An 18,349-nucleotide genomic window follows, 5' to 3' on the forward strand; every position below is an offset into this window, starting at 1 on the left:
CAGCTCGTGTAGAGACAGCTCTGCTCCCAGTGCCCCAGGGCTGCTCACATCCCCTGGAAACCTGCCGTGTGGCTCCCATCAGCCACCAAGTGACCCCCGGTCATAGGGCTTGGCCACAACTGTGCCATTCACAACTGTCTTCACCTGCCAGCGGGAAGGAGGAAGAGCAGGAAGAAGGGGAGGGAAGGAGGAAGAGAGAGGGAGGGAGGGAGGGAAGGAAGGAGGCTGCATTTAGCAGCTACCTCCGGCAGCTAGAGCCAGAGCGGCTGACAGCCACTGCGGGAGAGACTCGCAATGTCCTCAGCAACTTCCACTGCCTCTTTGCCCAGCGGCCTGGGTGTCCTGACGACTTTCCCAGATGTGCTCTTCATTCCTGAAATCGTGAGTGCCGGCTTGTTCCTGGGGAGGGCAGATGCTGCTTTGTGGGACATCCAGCAGACTTCCCGCTGCAGGTGTCTGAGGGATGGGGCCTGACACAAAGCATGTGGAGCATCAGATTGGATATCAGGAAAAATTTTTACATGGAAAGCATTGGAATGGGCTGCCCAGGGAAGTGGTTGAGGCACCATCCCTGGAGGTTTTCAAAAGATGGGTTGACATAGTGCTTAGAGACATGGTTAATGATGTGGAGGGGCGGGGGGGTTGTATGGTTTTCTTTTGTTTTTTTATCAGAGTTAAGTTGATGGTTGGACTGGATGATCTTAAAGGTCCCTTCCAACCTAGACGATTCTATGATGCTGTGATTCTATGTGGCTGAGGAGCCACACCAGGTGCCTGAGCCACAGGGGTTTGGGGGCAGCCCCTGATGCCCGGTGTCACCCTCAAAGCCAGGAGCAGAGGGCTCTGGAGTGCTCCTTTAGTCCACAGGGGATTTCCATGGTGCCTCTGAAAACCTTTTGTAATTTCCTGCCTAACAAAGCCGAAGGGGTTGCTGGTGGGTTTAAACTAGGTTGCCAAATTGAGCCAATTAATTAACTGGAAGACGATTTTAGCAGCTGATACAGGCAGAGGATAAACTGCTTGCCTCAAGTAGGGGGGCAAAGGCTGGCTGTTTGAGTTTCAGCTGCCCCGGTCCTGAGCTGGAGGTGCCAAGTGCTGGACCTGGGTGTGTGGCCAACGGTGGGTGAGCCAAGGCTGAACAAACACCTCGTAACTTCTCCCCATACTGTAATTTCATTGAGCAGGAGAAGATCATAATCTTAATAGATTTGGCATACAGCAAAGCAGTTGCTGTGAGCACTGACTAAAAACGGAAAGTTTCAACTAGAACCTTTTTCCTGTGTCCTCTGTCCCTGCCCATGAAACCTGCTCTTCTTGTAACAGTTTGAGAGGCTTTTTCCAAAGCCTGAGTACTTTCATCCAGCCTTGAGGGGTTTGGCTGAGTGTTGTAGGAGGGCACTCAGATTATTTCATGCTAAAAACTTAAAACTTTGCCATCTGGGACCAAATCCTTCCCTGTCACCCAACTCAGTCCATGCTCCTGGGATTTACAGTATTTACTTCATTCTCGTAGTGATGTAGTCCCAAAGTGGAGTTGTTGATTCCAGTTTCTGAAGTACATCAGTGCCAGCAGTCAAGGAAAGAGGAATTGGGTTAAAGCAGGAATTGCCGATGTGCAGGGAAAGCCTTTGCTTCAGCTCCCCAGATATCCTCTGGGGACTTGGTCTCTGTGCCCAGGTGTCCGAGAGCAAGGCCCAGGTTTCCTGCAGCTGTACAGAGGGTGGCAAAGTCACTGTGGAGGTTCTGGCAGGGTAACACTTGCCAGCCACCCTCGCCACTGGGTTGTGTTAGCCCCGGTGCCCAGCGTGCTTACGGTACCAGTGCTGGTACTGACTGTGCCTTAAACTGTTTGTATGTAATCTGCTGCCTCCAGCAGATTTGGCAAGGCAGCTTGCTTAATGCGACAAAAATAAGCACCCTGTCCTTTGGTTTGGGTAAGATCTGGAAATGTGCATCCTAAAGGCTTAGGAACCACCGGGGCTCAGGAAGGAGGAATGCTGCATAACCGGATTGCTCCATCTCCGGAGGTGTGTGGCTGAGGTGGTGCTGCTATATTCTCTCTGCTATGTACAAAAGAGGTGGCTGCCTTGAATCACAGCATTCAGAAGGATAAAGAGTTTCTCAATCCTTAGTGGAATCTGAGGTTTTCTGCAGTGGGTTAACACGGTAACAACAAAAAAAAAATAATTGGCATTTCAAATGCTAAGACAGTTGCGAAAATGCCAGAAGGTCCTGCCTGCAGCTCAGATGATTGCCACATCTGGATGTGCTGATTAAGAACTACCATTTGTATTCTGTAAGGCTGGGTTTAATTCTTGTAATCTGGTTTATTTGAAGAGCTTTCTGCACAAATGGATAGCCAGGCCGATGCAGAAAAGGTGAAACAAGCTGAAAACAGATATGTTTGCTTTGTTAAAGGCTATTTAAAAGATAATCTTTTCTGAGACTGCTGTCCCCAACCTGCCGTGGGTTGTTATTGAAAGCCTCTTGAACCTTTCCTCATTTTTATGAGTCTGCTAAACAGTAACACTGTAAAACCAGAGTCAGTAATCAAACTGTGTCAAACATACTTGCCTGAGTGAGAAATCACATCCTGCAGAAAGGAGAAACAGGGAGTGGTAAGAAACGAGAAGTGATACTTCTTCCCCTAACCCCATATCTCACCCCAGTTGTGATGGATTTTAATGGAGCAACCACAAGGTTTTCTCCAGGATCTTTAGCTGCAAAACACTCATGGTGTCACCACAGGAGTTATTACAGGGACTGGATTAGGGTGCAAGTGTCAGTCTTCGGTTGTTACAAGAGGCACCAGAACAGCAGCACTTTGGGAGACGTATTTTCAGTCAGATATTTGCAAGGTCTCAACCCCCATCATTCATTAATGTACCAATTTGTGTAACAGAACCAGTGAACTTTCCTGCAACTGTGGGGTAACACAAATGATGTGACACTTTTTGAGTATCATAAATCAGAAACTTTTTTTTTTTTTTTTTTTCACTTGCAAAATGCCTCCAAGGAAATGGAAATGCCATGATTTGTATCAATTGGCACTTGGATGCTGGCAAAGGCTGGCCTGGGCTACACTGGTGATCAGAATGACCTTAAAGTCAGTGAGGCTCTCCTACCTCTGGAGATCTGCCTGCAAAATCAAGACCAAGCAGCGATGGGGGATAGGTCCCCGCAGCAGCACTGATCTCCACACAGCGTGAGTTCAGCTGAGGAGCTCCTCATTGTAGGATGCTGAGAAACTTTGCTAAGGTTCAAGAAACAACTGGGCTGATTTGTAGCAGAGAAAAGCTACTGAATGCATTTTAGTGCAAAGATACCACTTGCAGCTGGGACACTCCACAGCACTGGACATCATGCTCTCATCATCTTGGGTAGGAATCTGCTGGTGGAGAAAGGATGGAGTCTCAATATAGCTGTCCTTTTGTTCCCCACTCCACCAGAAAACCCATAGCAAACTCCCAAGGCTGTCTGAGAAGGATGGGGTCCCAACTGCTACCTGACCAGCAGCTGGGACCTTGCACAGTGCCAGCGTAGCCAACGAAGGGTGATCTGAATCGCTGGAGCAGCAATACAGGTCCTCCTTCCCAGGAGGAGCTGGGAGCCTCAACCTTATTTCCCTTCCTCAGAGAGTAAAACTGACTCTATTACCCCTCTGCAGCCTCGTCTCTCTCCTTTCAGGGAGACGTTTGCACGTAGCTTTCATTAAGGCCATGGCTGGGGCCTTCATGAGGCCATATGTCTGTGCTGTCCGTGGAGGTGGAGCTGGGTTTGACCCGACGCCTTTCGGGGATCTCCAGCACTGGGTGTGAAGCAAACAGGCCCTTCCGAAATAAGCCTCCCTGCTCATCGAAACCAGCCTTCGGAAGTGCCCCAACCGGCCTCCCGAGCAGGCTGATGTGGGGAAGCCCTCAATGGCGGTGACACCAGGAGGCAGGGCTACAGCCAGGCTTGTTTTGGGTCAAGGTCACAGGCAGACGCTCCCGGTTAAATACCCCGTGTCAAGTGGAGGCTGGGAAGAACTCGCAGGCATCCCTGGGCTGTTGCCATCTGCAGCGCTAGTGCCAGAGGCGCGTGTGGCTTTTGGCTCTGCTCTGGATAAGCCCATCTCCCCCATGCTCACCTTTTCCCCCACTTTTGCTTGCAGATCTTTGGGGGCCTTGTCTGGATCCTGGTGGCATCCTCGAAGGTCCCGTCACCCATGCTGCAAGGGTGGGTGATGTTTGTCTCTGTGTTCTGCTTCGTCATGTCCACCACCCTCCTGTGCCTCTACATCTGCGGGGCGCACGGGGGCAGCAGCTCCTGGGTCACCTTGGTAAGTGGATGTGATAAACCTCAGGGCCTCTCCCCTCCCTGGTGTCACTGGTAGACAATCATGGTAGAAAACAAACCCCAAATCGCAGGGGTTTGCTTATGTGCGTTCCTTTTTCTTTTCTTTTTCTTTTTTTCCTTTTTTTTTTTTTTTTTTCCCTTTGCAATGTGCTCCTTCCTTGGAAACGACTGTGTGATCCTTGTTTCTTAGGATGCCATCTGCCAGGTGACAGCGGCTCTGTTCTACCTCAGTGCTGCCGTGCTGGAAGCCTACTTCACCTATAGCATTGGCCTGTTTTCTGCCAGCCCTCTGGTGATGACCATCTACCAGGAGAACATTGCTGCTGTGGTGAGTGCCTGGCGAGGGGGGTGAGGAGGGGACCGGGGAGCGGCCACAAGGGCAAATATTTACTAGGAGGGGGGAGAGAAACTAGTCCCAGTCCTACTAGACATGAATGTCTACAAACATGCAAGAGTCAATAGGAATATAATGCATCACAAGGTGTTTGCTGGGTGCAGGAACTCCTGACATATAATAAAAAGTTAACTGGCTGATGTGTTTTTCCATTGTAGGTATTTGCATTCTTAGCTACCCTGATGTACGTGATCCATAAGGTGTACTCGCTCCTGCGATGGAAATCATCCTAAGAGCCTCCCCTCGCAAGCGTGTCTCGTGGTCACCCCATGAACACAAAAATTGTGTGACGACGGCAGTTTCCAGCTGGGTTTGGGTTTTGGTTTTTGATGTATATACTATAAACAAGCAGCTTTTTATGTGGGACCATGGCAACAAAGACAAAGAGTCTGCCAGAGAAAGCAATATCCTGGCACAATCTGTTTCCCTTCGGTCTCTTCTGGGTTGGGTACAGTTTGATGCTGGTAAAACTGGGGCCCAGATAGAAAAACGTCCAGCTTTAAAAAGAATAATATAGTTGGATTCAAAGTGCTAAAATCTCCCTGAACCACACCTTTATGCCTCCAGGGTTATTACTGCTGGCGGGGGAAGCCTGGACAACCAGCACTAACCTGGTCATTTTAGTTGCTGCCCGTTCATGTAAGCCTGTTTTCCTCCCTAAACCTGCTGTGCCAAAAGAACATTTTCATGCAGTTTCTGGAAAGGCCATCTATGACTTGTGATGAGAAACGGGGATGATAGTTACCTTGCCTCAGGGCAACAGAAGTTATTGCAACCCCTGAAGGGCATTGCTGAATTACGAGGCACAACCATAATACCAGCAATTACCGCTGCCTTTTAATCACCCTGCAAAATACAACTGCGAAGGTGCAGGGCAGACTGTAGGAGAATTGTACGGAAGATCGGAATAAGCAGAGGCAAACAACTCTTGTCTTTGGTGCGTGGCTGCTCTCACACACACCAGCACTACGTCGCTAATAAAGATGGGTTTGCTGTGATTTTGCAAATAGACAAGAGTCGTTTCTGCCATTTTTCCTTCGCTGTGCACAGCCCCGTACAGCCCCAGGGGCACTGTACCGGGCCACGGCAATGCCTAAGGAGGAGGCACAGGCTCGGGCATGAATTCAGAGGGCTGTTCTGGCAAGGGGAGCCTGTGCCAGGGCCAGGGGCTAAACTAACTCGGGTTAATCTCAGTGATGATGTTCATCTGAATGCTTAAATTACTCTGGAGTGTTAACTTGAGTGAGTGTGCTGGTTTGGGCTGGGATAGAGTTAATTTTCTCCATAGTAGCGAGTATGGGGCTCTGCTTTGGATTTGTGCTGAAAACAGTGTTGATAATTCAGAGATGTTTTCGTTATCGCCGAGTAGTGCTTGCACAGAGCCAAGGCCTTTTCTGCTCCTCACCCCACCAGCGAGGGCTGGGGGTGCACAAGGAGTTGGGAGGGGACACAGCTGGGACAGCCGACCCAAGAGATATTCCATACCATACGATGTCATGCTCAGCAATAAAAGCTGGGGGAAGAAGGAGTGACGTTCAGAGTTGTGGCATTTGTCTTCCCAAGTACCCATTAGGTGTGATGGAGCCCTGCTTTCCTGGGGGTGGGCAAACACCTCCCTGCGATGGGAAGGGGTGAACGAATTCCTTGGTTTGCTTCGCTTCTGTGTGTGGCCTTTGCTTTACCTATTAAACTGTCTTTATCAACCCACGAGTTTTCTCACTTTTACCCTTCCAATTCTCTCTCCCCCCATCCCCCTGGGGGCAGTAAGTGAGCGGCTGCGTGGTGCTTCGTGGCTGGTTGCGACAGTGAGTTAATTTCAATGGGGTTTAGACCCAAGAAAGGGTGTTTTCATGTTAGAGATGCCTAATAAACAGCGGTACCAAATTAGGCCTTCTAGCTTGTGGCACAAAAAACGCTTCCATTTCGAGTCTGAAGTTCCTGGACAATAGCAAGGACTGGAGAATGGAAAGGAAATAAACGTTGACTTGGAGGCATCTCTGTTGCTTTTAACCTTTGACCATGGGCTTGGGTTGAAGCTTCTCAATTGCAATGTCAGGAAAACATTTTATTTTTTTCTTGTTTTTTTCCTTGCTGAAAAACCAGCCTGACCTGTTTTGCTTGTGTTAGTGTGACAAAACCAAGCTCATTGCAACAGAGGTGGAAAAAGAAACCCCTTTTCAGAGCAGGGAGGGAACTCACAGCAGCCTTGGACAATGGCACTTAGTTCTGATGGTTTAACATGCACCTGTCAAAACTGGTTTCAGCATCACGTCATCATGGGAGGTGTGTGTGGAGGGGGGGCTGGTGCCCGGATTCGCCCTGCTTCTATTAATGCCCGTGAATTTAACATTAAAACACAAAGACGCCTTTCTGTTTGGGTCTCTTTACAAAGGCAGATGTTTGCGGTCCTGCTCTGGACCCTGGGACGTGATTGCTCTGTCCCCCTCCTGCACCCTGTGTGGCGAGCACCTCTGTGCCCAGCAGCACCATCCGCCCCCTCCTGTCCCTGTCCCTGTCCCTTGTGGACACCACATTTGCAGCCCATGGCTTGGCAGGGTTCCCCTGTCTCCTCCCCAATTCTTTCCGCATTGCTTTGCCCTTTCGTTCTCCCTTCCCTGCCGCACACCAGTTTACACCAGTCTGCACCAGTTCACCTCCTCATCCCTGTCCTGCTGGCTCCTCCCGGTTTGCTGAGATACCTCACCCCCCAGCATGAGTGTAACCTTGCTGTAAACTGGCACTGGAAAAAAACAGCAGGGTGCTGCTGCCACGGGAGAGGCTGTCAGCCCCACCGCAGCTGGGGAGGGGGCTGAGACGAGGTTGTGGGCATTGCCCCATGGCCCCAGTGTAACCCGGACCAAGGCAGGGAGAGGGGCCACCACAGGGTGAAGAGCATCCACACAAACTGCTACAAAGCTGTGCTGGACCTTGGAAACCCTCCCAGCGTGGCCCCAACATCAATCCCCTGCAGCTGAGGAGCTGCAGGCGAATGAGTCCCCGTTCGGCACCAGGCTGTTGTGCCCCAGCACAGGACAGTGACATCCCGAGCTGTGGCTTTGTTCCACCAGGCTGCTGAATGGCACCTCTTGGGTGCCAGGTGAGCTGCGGTGATAGACATGGTCCCTGCACAGTGGAAAGAAGAGAAAAAGAAAATGCAACGAGCACCCTGAGGTCTCCATGGTCCATCGTGCCCAGCCCTCCTGTCACCTCAATGCAGCCGTGGAGACCCACCTGCCCTGGAAGCTGGGCAGCCCAAGGCTGCTGCCTCGAAAATGGCACACCTCGATGCTGCTTGAAGGGGCAGATGCTGCCTAGAACCCAGAGAACCTCTCAGGACCTACAGACCATCTACTTTTATGCGCAGCAGTTCTTGTCCCCACAGAGAGCCCTAAGGATAGCATTGGCCTGAGAATTTGCTGTTACCCCACTGGAACGTCCTTCTCCCATGGAGAAGCTCATCTGGGGTTAATTGCCTATCCCCATGGCTCCTCAGAAGGTGAGATGGCTGGCTTTGCCCACTGCTGCTTGCAGAGGGTCGGCCCTCGTGGTTTGTTAACCACAAGGCACGGGTGGTCCCTGCCCGTGGAGCTGCTCCCAGTGCACGGGGCTGCTCCATCCCAGGCTCTGCATTTGCTCAGACATTTTCAGATCCCCCCAGACTGGCACCTCATCTCCAACAGCATCCTCCTCGGGCCATTTCATTCATCCTTCCCACCCCTGGGATCCCCTTGCAGATGTAGCAGCCCATTTAAAAAGCCACACATCGGCCCTTTTTTCTGAGCACTTAGTCCCATCACACTGTTAAAAACCACAGCCACCACCAGATTTCAACTGGTAGTGTAACTGGAGTTTCCACCTCTGAGCTTCTCCAGCTTCCTCGGCTAAACTAGGTCTGCTGGCATCTACTCTAGAGAGCAGGCAATTAGACTTAGTTAAAACTATCCCCTTGAAGGCAGGCGAAACCTCAGCTCCTGTGATAAAAACAAGATGACAGACATATCATTCACTGACCATGCCCAGATTGTAATCTTGGTTGCTCTTGCTTAATTAAATAGCTTCTTAACAGCAATGTTAGCTGTTCCCCAAGTACTTTTATATTCGATACCTTGCCTCCAGTGATGCAATGAGTTAGAAGCACTTCCATCTTTTCCTGAATTGAAGCAGAAGAATTTGCTTTGCCTGAAAGTAACTTAGAACATTTTGACCAGCTCCATTCAGGAGTTTCTGGTGTTTCTCTTTTTACCGTCAGCTTCATCTGTGAGCGGTGAGCAAACCGTATGCTGTACAGGCACCTATATTGATATGAATAAAGTTGTGAAAACTTCAGGAAACCCACAAAAGATGACTTCTATGAAGGGATCAAAGCTCCATGTGGGTCTGTGACGGAGTCTGATACGTGGCTGGCTAGGTCTGCCTGCCCCTCTTCACACCCCACTACGGTCCATTCCCCACCTCTGATCTCCACACCCAGACCACGGCTCCCTCCTGCTCCTTGTTCTCCCTTACGCCAAGAGATTCAAGCAGTGAAACCCCATTTGCTTGGAGGACGGGGATGGAAATGCGTTATTCCTGACTCATGGAAGTGCTCAAACTTGAGTTATTGTCCTGACGGTCTGAGAAGAGCCCTGCATCTCCTGCAGAGAGCAGAGGAGTCCCGAAGACTCTCATGGGAGTAGATGAAGTGTAGGTAGTGCACAGACCTTGGGGAAAGAGGGAGAGTGGTGGTTATTACATTACTTTCCGAAAAGGCAAACGGCATTCACCCTACCTCTTCCTTACCTTGCAGCTCCTCATCTCTACTAGCACACGAGGTGGACCTGCAAGGCTTGTGTGGATTCTCTAGTAGGCACCAGCTAGAAATCTGTCAGACACTTGCTAGTGCTTTGGCTGATGGAGGCAAGACCCACTGAGAACGACATGTGGCTTTACCCTCTGCTAGCAGCGAGAACAGAAATTACTGAGTGACCAAGAGGGGTTTGAGGGAGACGTCTGTTCGCAGACCTCTGCTCCCCAAAGACAGGCTGGGACCCTTGTGCCACATGATAACCTGTGCACCTCACAGGCTGGGGGATGTGGTGTGAGATGTGTTTGGGTTGCACAAGGAACAGCGTTCAGGTCCAGGTCAGCTGGGGAGAGCTGGACTGTACATCCTGCTCTCCAGTGGGTGCTGTTAGCTAAGGACCTGCCCCTACAGCTTGTCTTCAGCCCTTCCCAAGATGACACAAGGGCCTGCTCAATTCTGCCCTCTCATCCCACGATGCAGACAGGGCATTGCTGGAGACCTTGACATCACCCACATCCCCACGTTTTGTGCAGCAGTGGCCTTGTATAATCTCCTGTGGCACCATCACCATTCTTAGGCCAGAATATGGGGGGCTTCTCCATATGTGTTGGGTGAGGAAATGCAAGAACAGAGTGCAAGGAAGCAGCAGGACATCTCCAAGTGTGGATGCAGTCACCTGCAACCGACATGCACCTTACTCCTGATCCTGAGAAAACGATCCACCTCCTCACTGCAGCACAGGTGGCAGATGACAAACAGCTGATCCAGATCGTCCCTTCAGGCTCCCTCGACTACCCAGGCTGAGGCTGCTTTGGGTCAGTGGTGGAGCCAAATCACTTCAGCTCACTGTTTCTGCAAGGGCAGAGGCAAACTGAAGGTCAGCAGCAGCAAGATTTGATTCCTTTAGCCCAAGGTTTATTCATTCTTGATTTCACTCAACAGTCAGATGTCAGCTAAACGTGAGCAGACACTCTCAAACAGTAGTGTGATCTGCTGCTTACAAAGAAGTTTGCAAACAGAACACTTCGCATCCTATGGAGGGTGGATTTAGGCTGAGCTGGCAAAGAGGAATAAAGCCTCCAGCCAACTGTTCAGGAGGCATGGCCTATGAATTAGAATGTTCATTACCAGAGTGAGATAAAAATTAAATTCCCCGTGCCTCTTTGTATATACGCAACCGCTGTCTTCTGAAACCTGCGCTAAAATCAATGCAAAATATTGCTCCTAAATGTCTTCAACATCAGAACTTCAAATGTAAATTCCCAGGCTGGTCTTTAGTAAAACAGGTGGTACAAGCAAAGCTTCCTTTGGCGTACAGAGAAAAGTGCCATGAGAAGAACTCACAGCACAGAAGTGAACTCCTGAATTGTTTTATAGTCTGGATTCCTGTAACACTCTATGATAAAACATTGCTTCAGTTCAGTTCCACTGTCTCTTCTGCCATCAGCAAGACAAAAAAGATGGAGTTGCCAGCTACAGCATTATATCCTCGCATATGGATGCAGATTCTGTTTATCTTCTGGTGGGAACTGGGCAATGGATCCTCCAACCAGTGAGTGAATCCAGCACCTGGCACGTATCTCTGTGTGCTTCAGCTGGAGATGAAGGGCTTCACTCCATCTCCGGTCGGAGGCTGGTGTGTACCATGGACTTGCTTTCTCTGTTCACCCTCTGACAGCTGACCCTCCTGAGTTCTGGGTCCAAGACCCTACTGTGCTCAGTACCAAACTGGCCAAAAATGAAGTTAAGTCTTATCCTAGCAGACGTGCAGAGGAGAGCACTGTAAGAAAGGCTGGGTTTTGGACTGGACTTCCAGTGCCAGTCAGAACACCGCAGTATCCTGCAGTGGACTGTGGGGTGGCTTCCTCAGATACTTGGGCTCTGCCTCATTTGGGGAACCCCCCCATTTGCATGAATAGTGTTTGCACAACTCCAGCTGCTGCCCACCATCACATCACCCTCCCTCCCACTCCCCCCCCAGAAAGTACGCAATTTCTACTTTCTGATTTCACAGTTCCCCCACCATAATGAGTGAGCCCAGGGGGTGACCTGGAGAGCGCAGGCATTAACTCCCACCCCAGCTGCTTGCTTCAAGGTCTCCCAGACACTGGAATTTTGCAAAAAAAGGCCCCACACTGAACTCATTCTGAGGATTCTTTATTGCTTTCACAATCTTATCTTTTCAGTAGTTTCCCAAGAGCTTGTGAAAGAAACATGGGATCTGCGGATTAAACATCATCTTCAGGAATTGAGTAAATGCATGCTTGAAGACAAAGTCATGTTCCCTGGCTGCTTCCATCCAAATGTCCCTCGTTGAACAGTGGTCAGAAGAATTGTGGGAAAGCAAAGTGTTACTGAAGAGTAGCAACCGGAGCAGCAATATGAATGGCATGGGAGAGCTATTGGTGCCCTCCTCTGAAACGTAAGATGAGACAACCTGTCCATTTGGCCTGGGCTTTCACAGTTGCATCTCTGAGCAGAAGAGATAGACGGACTGAAGTTTTTACCATATTGTCCGTCTGACATTCGCCCAGGGAGATTTCTTCATTCCCTGAGCTTCCTTCACATCACTCCACTCGAGCTTTGTATCTGGAACCTCATCTTCAGGCTCGGGATCCTCGCGGACAGTCCCCTCAGGCAGTGCCACGACGATGGGCAGAGGGCCCTGCTCCTCCCGGAACTCCACCACGTAGAGACCCTTCTGGTTCGCTACCTGCTGGTGAGTCTCCTGCAGCAGGAAAGAGAAAAGACAGTCCAAGCAATGATGCACAGTGTTGGTTTACTTCAGGTCAAGCTCTACATGGTACATGGGGTAGGAAGAAAAAAAAAAAAAAAGTAATTTACTAATAAACAGTTTAAACTGCATAAAATAAATGACTCATCAGGTTCATGCTCATGGGTTTCAAATGAGCTGATTGCATAAGCGGCAGGAATTCAGGCAACCAGATGGCACATATATTAGCATTACAACATCATCCTCGAGGAACACGCTTCTGGAAAGTATCTGGCCAGAAAAGGCACATCCTGCTAACAAGGACGCGTGTTGACATGTTTGTAACGTGCAGTTTTTATGTCTTTATTTGGATATAAATTTTGCTTTGACAACAGTAAAGTGCTTATTACTGCCCTGACAGGTAATATTAGCTAATATAATCACGTGAATTTAACATTATTTTCAACTATGCCGCTTCCTTGCATGCAAGTTGTTTTGTTGACACTCAGAATTTAGAGAATAAATGCCTACTGGGAACAGGAAATTTTTCCCATTCAGGCAGGGCAGTCTAGAACTATATTAAGTGCACGTCTCTCAAAGCAATAAGCTACACAGTGGGCCTTTTTTCTGTCCTCCTATTCATACCATGGAAGACTTCTCAGAGACGATGCATTGGAAGTACATGACAGGCTTCCACAAGTCTGACTGATTAACCTCAGATACTGATAAGTACCTCTAACTATTTCATTAGGCAAAGAGGATCATAACCCCCTCCCCCAAGGCTAAACTGAGAAGGTTGGCCAGGACAGGGTGACAGATTTGACAACTACAGCTTTGCAAGTCTATACTGGGAATGTAAGCAGCTACAGCCCCGCAGCTGCCAACACTCTACGACCAAATGAGATAACTAGGAATTTCCTTAGGACTAACTCATCCTAAGGCTGGTGTTCAAAGGAAGTCAGATGAAATGCTGCATGTTGGATCTTGCCATCAACCACAGACAGCTGGCTCAGAGACATCTCCATTGGGAGCACTCTGACCTAGACAGAATGACACCACCTGATTTATTTCAGAGATCTTAATTATACTAGCGATAGAAGCAACTGTGACGTTCAGTCCTTAGGCAATGAAAACTCGGGATGCAGACAAACATGCAGCAGCAACCAAAGCTGGGCCACGACTTCTTCTGCCCATGTTTCAGATGTCACCAAAAATACTACAAATGAAAGCCCAGAAATTCAGATGTCCTGTGGCAGCATTTGGCTGCGGAGCAGGCAGAGGTACGTACAGCTGCTTCTGACTGGATAACTGCATACAGCTGCTGAGGAACTATTCACGTGCTGATTTGGTTTGCTCTTTGGAAAATTACTTCATTTTAAGCCTAGAATATAAACTGTTTAACCACAAACTATTACAATAACAATCTTATTCTGTTCCCTGACTGAACATATAGAACCACTGAGAGTGCAAATTTACCTGTTGTGTCAAGCCTTTAAAGAGAGCTCTGGTAACGTTAATCAAGTTTTTGGATCCAGAAACCTTGGCGTACATGTCTTTAATGCCAATTAACTTGCAGATGGTGATGATAGCTCGGTGGCAATGAAGACCATAACCTGGGGAAAAAAACTATATAAATTAGCATTATGTGATTATCTGCAAGCACAAAACTTAGCTAAGGAAGAAGACAGAAGTAAGACCTCTTCTTAGTTGTTTTTGTTACCTAGCATGTGTTCAAACACATTATATCTTAAAAATGGAAAAACTGTTCTGGGAAGACCATTCTTCCCAGTCTTGCAGCCATGCTAACATAAAGATCATGGGGTTTTTATATATATACCTTACTTAAGATATTGTAAAAACAAACGACAATGTCACCACCTATAAACTCCAAACATAAAACCATAGGAAATGCAACCAGAAGAATTGTTTAATACCACAGGTTTGGGCAGTATTCCTTAGAAGTACCATTGGCAGCTTTAGAAGAATCTTCTACAAACACACCCCACCACCCTGGGAATATTCACTGAACAAAAGGCACTTTCTTTCTCCCACTCAGCAGAAAAATAACACTCTAGTACTTCCTGAAACTGAAAAGAATAATAGTAATTTTTCTTTTTAAAAAAAGCAGGTAACTAAAGCAACAAGTTTACTTAAAAGAGTATTAAAAAGAAGCCATTACAAGGGGAGAGGATCTAAATGTAATTGGATCCCGACCAAGATCATATTTTCTAAAAAGCAATACCTACATAGCTTCAAAACTGCTTCCTTTGCAATTTCAGGTGACCAAGTACTGAGTGACAGCTTCAGTAACTCCTAATGATGGCAAATCTGACTTTAACGTCCTGGTTCACATACACGATGGAGGGATTTAAAGTGGAATCCTACGGTGAAGGGTTGTCAAGCATTGGAAGAGGCTGCCCAGGGCAGTGGTGGAGTCGCCATCCCTGGAGGTATTTAAAAGCCGGGCAGACGTGGTGCTGAGGGACATGGGTCAGTGGTGGGCTTGGCAGTGTTAGGTTAATGGTTGGACTCGATGATGTGAAAGGTCCCTTCCAACCCAGACAATTCTATGATTCTGTGCTCAAGCGCTGCTGCCCTTTGGGCTTCCTTCCAGAAGGACCCAGTTCTAGAAGCAATGTCAGCACCTCTCATTCCCAGGGAGATTGCTGCTGGATGAGAAGCCCACAGTGCCTTCTGCGGCCTGGAATTGTGCTCAAGGCTTCTATCAGACACAGAGCAGGCAGAGAAACTGGGGAGGGAAGGAAAAGGAAAGTCCAAGGAAGTCAATCGGCAATAATGCTCCAACAGAAGAGTCTCATTTAAGCACAGAGCTGCTGGGAAAGGGTGAGCGCCCACTGGCACTGGTGTCTCTTGCTGCTCACAGGCCTTTGGGTAGCCAAATAAAACCTACCACCCTTTTATTTTACTCAGGTCTTGGTAGGCAAAGCTTTGAGCAATGAAAGCGGGGCTGAAGCTGCTGCAAATTGAGGAAGGCATGATTGCACCCACTTACCAATTCACACCTTGCAGCTGATCTCCAAAAGGTGAAGCCGTTACTCACCTCCTGACCCAGCAGCTGCCCTTCATCAGCTCTGCAGCCTGTGCAAAATGTAACAGCCCCAGCCACCAGTTATGCTTCTCCTCTCCAGGTTACAACAGCCAGCAGAAAGCTGTGCACTGCCCAGACAGTGAGACAGCACGGGTTATGGAGGTACTTGCAGAGATACCACCTCCTTTCTCCTGGCCCAGCAACTGGCATGAATTCACGTTGTTATTACATTAGTGACACAACGTGAAGGACGGAGAGAGGAAATAAAGCAGGTAACAGACTCAGAGTTAAAACTACATTGAAAAGACAGCAAAATACTCTCTGTATTTCTAGAAAAAGCAATTGTTTTAATGAAGCACAAAGAACAAATAAGTGTTGTGACACTCACAGAATCACAGAATGATATGGGGTTGGAAGGGACCTCTGGAGATCATCTAGTCCAACCCCCTGGCCAAAGCAGGTCCACCCAGAGCAGGTTGCACAGGAACTTGTCCAGGCGGGTTTTGAACGTCTCCAGAGAAGGAGACTCCACCACCTCCCCGGGCAGCCTCTTCCAGGGCTCTGCCACCCTCAAAATAAAGAAGTTCCTCCTCAAGTTTAGGTGGAACTTCTTATATTCAAGTTTGTGCCCATTTCCTCTTGTCCTATCCCTGGGCATCACTGAAAAAAGACCAGCCCCATCCTCCTGACACCCTCCCTTTAAGTATTTATAGGCATTGATCAGATCCCCCCTCAGCCTTCTCTTCTCCAGACTAAAAAGACCCAAGTCCCTCAGCCTTTCCTCATAAGAGAGATGCTCCAGGCCCCTAATCATCTTTGTAGCCCTCTGCTGTACCCTCTCCAGCAGTTCCCAGTCCTTCTTGAACTGGGGAGCCCAGAACTGGACACAGTGCTCCAGATGGGGCCTCACCAGGGCAAGGCAGAGCAGAGGGGCAGGATAACCTCTCTCGACCTGCTGGTCACACTCTTCCTGGTGCACCCCAGGATGCCATTGGCCTTCTTGGCCACAAGGGCACATTGTTGGCTCATGGTCATCCTATGGTCCACCAGGACTCCCACGTCTTTCTCCTCAGAGGTGCTCTCAGCAGGTCAGTCCCCAACCTGTAGTGGTGCTGGGGGTTATTTCTCCCCAGGTGCAGCACCCTACACTTGCCCTTGTTGAAGTTCATCACACATTTGCTTTCAACTTACTGTTCAAAGCAATAAGATCATCGAAAAAACTTTCTGTGTGTGTCTGTGGAAACCACAGGCCAAATTACAAAAGCTTGTAATGTAACAACTTGTAATTTGTAGGTGAGTGGTGAGGAGAGACAAACATATTTCAAGATCCACAAACACAACAGAGGTTTGCATGTCATCTGCAGCCATCTCCATCGCAGAGTGTTACATTAGCTCCAATGCATAATTATAGTACATTAGCATTAATTGCAAATGGTGTCTTTGACTTGCCTGATTTTAATGGAGTTATTTTTTGAGGAGTCTAATTTTGCTCTCTTGTTCCCCAGAGAGATTTGTTTCATGTGGCCTAGCTCTATTAATCTTTAAAAATTGGTTTGTTATAGTTCTCATGTATCTTACTTAAAAGCTGAAAAGCCAGGTTATTGATTAGTCCACTCTGTGGGACAGTCTTGCTGCTGAGTAAACGAGGAAAAAAAAAATCTATTCCAATGCTGCATGTTTTATTGTGCCAATACGTCCCTTTTTCTTTTAACCTATAATTGGAAAAGAAACTATAACCATCCAAAGCCATTTGTTCTGCCATTTGAGAAAATACTGTTTCCTGTGCTACAAGACAAAGTCAAGTTTTGGACACAATTACATGTGAATCACCTCTGAAAGGTGGTTTGTCGAAGTTTCATTTTCAGTGACTTAAAGCATTTAATTTCTAGTGGTTTTATGGTTGCTTTTGTCCCATCTCATCTCAATTAGGTTCTGTAGATTCGTTAATACGTGAAGGTCAGAAGCCAGCAAACCTGTCCATCAGTCACTGAACAAAATCCATTCCAAACACAAAAGCAAAGGATTCCAACTGCAAACTCCAGCTGTGGAGAAAAAGTTGTGCTCAGACATTTTTACCTTGTCTGTGGCACTCACCCTGCCTTCCTGCAGTTAAATTCAACCAGGCCTATAGAAGAGAGCAAGGTCATTTAAATGTAACAAATTTTCTCACACTGAAAAAGATAGAAAGGTAAGCAAAAGAAGTATTTAAAATGCATCCTTCCTATAATCTAACACAATCTTCTGGGAAGCCACTAACAAGAGTCTGGAAATAGAACATCCACTTTACATCCACACTAAGGGACTACTCTGAGGGAAGGTCACGTTCAAATGTCCACATTACGTTGCTTTTTTAACTTGGATTTTCACTTGTCTAGTATGTAACCCTGGCCATATAACAAGGGTTTTCTCCACTTCGCAGGGATTAGGAATACATTCAAGAAAGGAACATGTAAGTACAACAGTGACTTTACCTTTCCTATTAAAACATTAGGCTTTGTTGTAGCCATTTGTTGAGAAAGCTCAGTCCTATGTGCAGGAACTGGAATAAATTGCCAGCTGTAATTATGCAAAGTGGGAGGCTTCAGCATACATAACTATACAGCTGTAACGCCATCAGCAAACAGAAGCAATCTTTTATACTTTAAGTGAAGACAGCCTACATATGCCATGGTCTAACGTAAAAGCTATAAATAATTGTAATTTTTTATACCTATTAATTACAGCTCAGTGCTGGCCTTCACAGCCACATAAATGTATTTGACAAACTGTTTTGCATTTCCCCTTATTAATTCACATTAGGAACTAATTTACACTGCCTGCAGGTGTATCAATGTGGCTAGCAGAGTAGTCTCATGACTACTTTAGTCGTAAAATCAAGTCAGAGATGAAGATGAAGAGCTGCCCACCCTCCAAAAGTCAGGATGTTCTGCAGCACAGATAAGCAATACCCTGAGTGGTTTCCAGACACTGACATGTGCTGGAAACAGGAGCGATGTGGGATGGGGGCAGACACGAAGTCCAGACCCTGCGTGTAAGTAAGGCAGTGTCTGCAAGGCTCTGTTCATGGAAAAG

The 18,349-nt window shown here is 47.8% G+C and overlaps 2 protein-coding genes across 5 annotated transcripts in view; one reads left to right on the top strand and one right to left on the bottom strand.

The window, feature by feature from the left end:
* The first annotated feature begins 294 nt into the window (after positions 1-294).
* MAL (mal, T cell differentiation protein (MAL blood group)) lies at positions 295-4,965 on the top strand. Of its 3 annotated transcripts, XM_074150932.1 has the most exons (4): positions 295-381; positions 4,154-4,321; positions 4,529-4,666; positions 4,891-4,965. In XM_074150932.1, exons 1-4 carry the CDS (start codon positions 295-297, stop codon positions 4,963-4,965), a joined length of 468 nt encoding a protein of 155 aa, XP_074007033.1. The 3 variants fall into 3 exon arrangements, with proteins under 3 accessions (XP_074007033.1, XP_074007035.1, XP_074007036.1); XM_074150934.1 differs by lacking the exon at positions 4,529-4,666; XM_074150935.1 differs by lacking the exons at positions 4,154-4,321; positions 4,529-4,666.
* Positions 4,966-11,652: 6,687 nt separating this feature from the next.
* The window catches only part of MRPS5 (mitochondrial ribosomal protein S5), a 66,513-nt gene continuing 59,816 nt past the window's right edge, over positions 11,653-18,349 (bottom strand). For both annotated transcript variants that reach the window (XM_074150431.1, XM_074150432.1), the window contains 2 exons: positions 13,705-13,841; positions 11,653-12,243 (listed from right to left, as the gene is read on the bottom strand). In XM_074150431.1, the coding sequence (XP_074006532.1) occupies positions 12,019-12,243; positions 13,705-13,841 (362 nt within the window). In that variant the 3' untranslated portion in view covers positions 11,653-12,018. The remainder of the gene's footprint in view (positions 12,244-13,704; positions 13,842-18,349) is intronic.

This window comes from Numenius arquata, chromosome 7 (assembly GCF_964106895.1).
Source record: "Numenius arquata chromosome 7, bNumArq3.hap1.1, whole genome shotgun sequence".
NCBI lineage: Eukaryota > Metazoa > Chordata > Aves > Charadriiformes > Scolopacidae > Numenius > Numenius arquata.